This window comes from Phytophthora infestans, genomic scaffold, assembly GCF_000142945.1.
Source record: "Phytophthora infestans T30-4 supercont1.302 genomic scaffold, whole genome shotgun sequence".
NCBI lineage: Eukaryota > Oomycota > Peronosporomycetes > Peronosporales > Peronosporaceae > Phytophthora > Phytophthora infestans.
In genome coordinates, this window is record NW_003303457.1 from 9,864 (window position 1) to 12,446 (window position 2,583).

Genomic DNA, 2,583 nt, shown 5'->3' on the forward strand with positions numbered 1-2,583 from the left:
CATTAGTTGTCATACAAAACGAATGATATTTTATAATTTGGACTCCAAACGAATTTGGTAGTTACAATGTGATTCAAATGCTATTTCTTGTCGCCTTTACTCTTGTACGAACTCACTGCAATGGAAACTGGTACAATGAACCAACGCGACAGCCATTTTTGATTAACATTCAGAGTGATGGTCTCACTTTAACTTACTCGTGGAGCAGCAAGCAGAGCCATCGCGATGCCTTTCGCTAGGCCAATGAACCGGGAGAGTGGATAGACCCTTGAGCTCCAGCTGCATCGCCCTCTCTTGGCCGGCTGTGTTTCCGCCTCTTTCTCCGTCAGTTAAGCGGCCCGAAATAATGAGAAAGACGACGTCCTTGCTTCCTGCATCTGTCATAAGGAGTCACAAGACATTTAAGACGCTTTGGAACGAAATTTACCAGCCTGCTGAGTGCTGCCGATGGCAGCTAAGCCAGGTACACGGCTGATCATAAATCAGCGGTCTCGATAGCCTTGGCTACAGCGCAGAGATACTACCAACAGTTGAGTACTTCTCGAGCCCTGGGAAGAAGCCGTACGTTGTTGTGAAGCTGGACGAGGAGAACTACGTAATGAATTCAGAAATTGCGCGTGGGAACCTTTTTGCGACCTTCAGGTGTCGGCTAAGAACTCTGAGTTGACTTTACCATGGGAATGCTCCTCCAAAACGAAAGCGAAGCGCACTATCTGGAGCTTTACTCCCAGTAAGCTTACTGAAATGACGAAAGAAATGGCTTCCATGAAGAAAGACTCCGGTGAATTTGCCAAGAAGCTGTCATACGCGGAGTTCAGCTTCGCAAAATTTGCAAGAAGTGGGAAGATGAACAACAATACGACCATCCAAGAAATACTACGGACTGTCAATCGTCCTGTGTTATGAATCACCGCGCAGGAATCTCATCAACGCTTTGCTAATGTGCTCGTCCAAGCTCCCGGGCTGATTACTTTTTGTGCTTAGTAGGGATATTCATCATGCGACAGTGCTGGAGGAGAAGGATGATGTGTTTGACGACCGTGGTAGTTCAAGTACAAATGTATGAACAACTGGTCTTCGTTGGTGGTGAACCGTAGCCAGATCCCACGTCTTTTAGCCAACACACCCACCTTTTATCCCACGACAGACGGCCAAAATAAGCGACCTCATTCAACTGGCTGGCATGACAAGTGGTGCGTCAAACGCCATCTCAATTTAACTTCTCTATAACACTTTGTGTTTCATGAAGTTAAAGGCACCCAAGAAGGTCGTCCTGCACATATGGCCGGTAAGCCTAGATTTACTACTGTTAATCTCTATCGTTGCAAAACAAGATGTATTTTTACTAGATAAAGTCGATGACGCTATTGCGTTTTTGTTAGGCAACCATGCACTGAGTCCTTGACGTGTCCTGTCTTGTTGATGATTACCAATCGCTCATATCGCAAGACACAGAACTTCTCGTACAGAGCCACACGCAAGCGATGCCGAGTTGAAAGACGCTGGTTTCGTGTTCCCGCCAATTTCTCGATCTGAGATACGTAGAGGGCAACAAGTGTTGCAGGCACTCGTTTCTTGAATAAGCCCTTCGAGCTACTCGAAAGGCTAACAGGTATTTCATGATCTCAACTCACAACGCGTTGGCAGTGCGTGCTTCCAAGCATGCAGGTTACGATTTCATCTGATCGCATACGTGATCTTGTATTTCGTTTTTAATATCGAGTTCATGTTTAGTTTTCTTCATGCGTGCGTTCCAGATGCGGTGACAAAAGTTGGTTAAACTGATGGCTGGAGTAGGCGAATGCATTCGCTCACATTCCAACATTCGGCGATTCTGGCTGGCGTTCCTAAAAAACCCACGGAGATTCTCGTGGTTTATTATGGGTGCTTCCAGGGGCTGAGTTAACATCAAACGTTTCTTTCTTCAACCTTAAAAAGGAGGAACCGAGGCTTGCAACTGCCAGTGTCCTCGATACCATCGACGTGAAGTCCAACATTCAGCTAAAATAAACGACGATTGAGTTTCAACATCGTAGTATCGAAATGTGCGCTTACGGTCGCGAACATGACTCGACGCTCTGCGTGCTCGATGTCCGTAGTCAAGCGCTTATAGGACGGCTCCACGATCTTGCATGGCCCACACCAATCCTTGTGCACGTCAACAACTGCCGCAGCATGGTTATCAACCGCCTGCAGCCATTTCGATTGCTCCAGGAAGTGGGAAACGCACAGACTAACTTCTTTTCGCTGCTCTCCAGCACTTGCACCCAGTGCTCAGCGTCCCGAACCTTCGTCACCAACTCCATCGCTGCAGTTTCTACCCAAGTGGCTCTTCAGATTTCTTTGGCGACGCTTGACAAGTGAGTGCAATGATCCAAAGAATATTTTACTAGACTTGCGATAAATTTAGTGAGTGTCACTGTAAAGCTCCTCATTCGCGCCACCGGTAGTATTTTTTTACTCACAAATATTCGGAAACAAACAAAAATGTTCGGAGGATAGCTTACTCCAGCGATAAAAGTGGTAGTTAGTGTGGCAGCTACCAACTCTTTCCGAATTACTCACAGACCTCACCCGTGAAAT

General features: G+C 46.5%; 1 protein-coding gene across 1 annotated transcript; it reads left to right on the top strand.

Moving 5' to 3' along the window:
- Positions 1-756: 756 nt before the first annotated feature.
- Positions 757-2,357, top strand: PITG_21384 (uncharacterized protein; the record flags this gene model as incomplete). The annotated part of the gene is made up of 5 exons (XM_002895001.1): positions 757-838; positions 1,008-1,052; positions 1,735-1,762; positions 2,037-2,217; positions 2,259-2,357. 5 exons carry the CDS (start codon positions 757-759, stop codon positions 2,355-2,357), a joined length of 435 nt encoding a protein of 144 aa, XP_002895047.1.
- Positions 2,358-2,583: the final 226 nt, after the last annotated feature.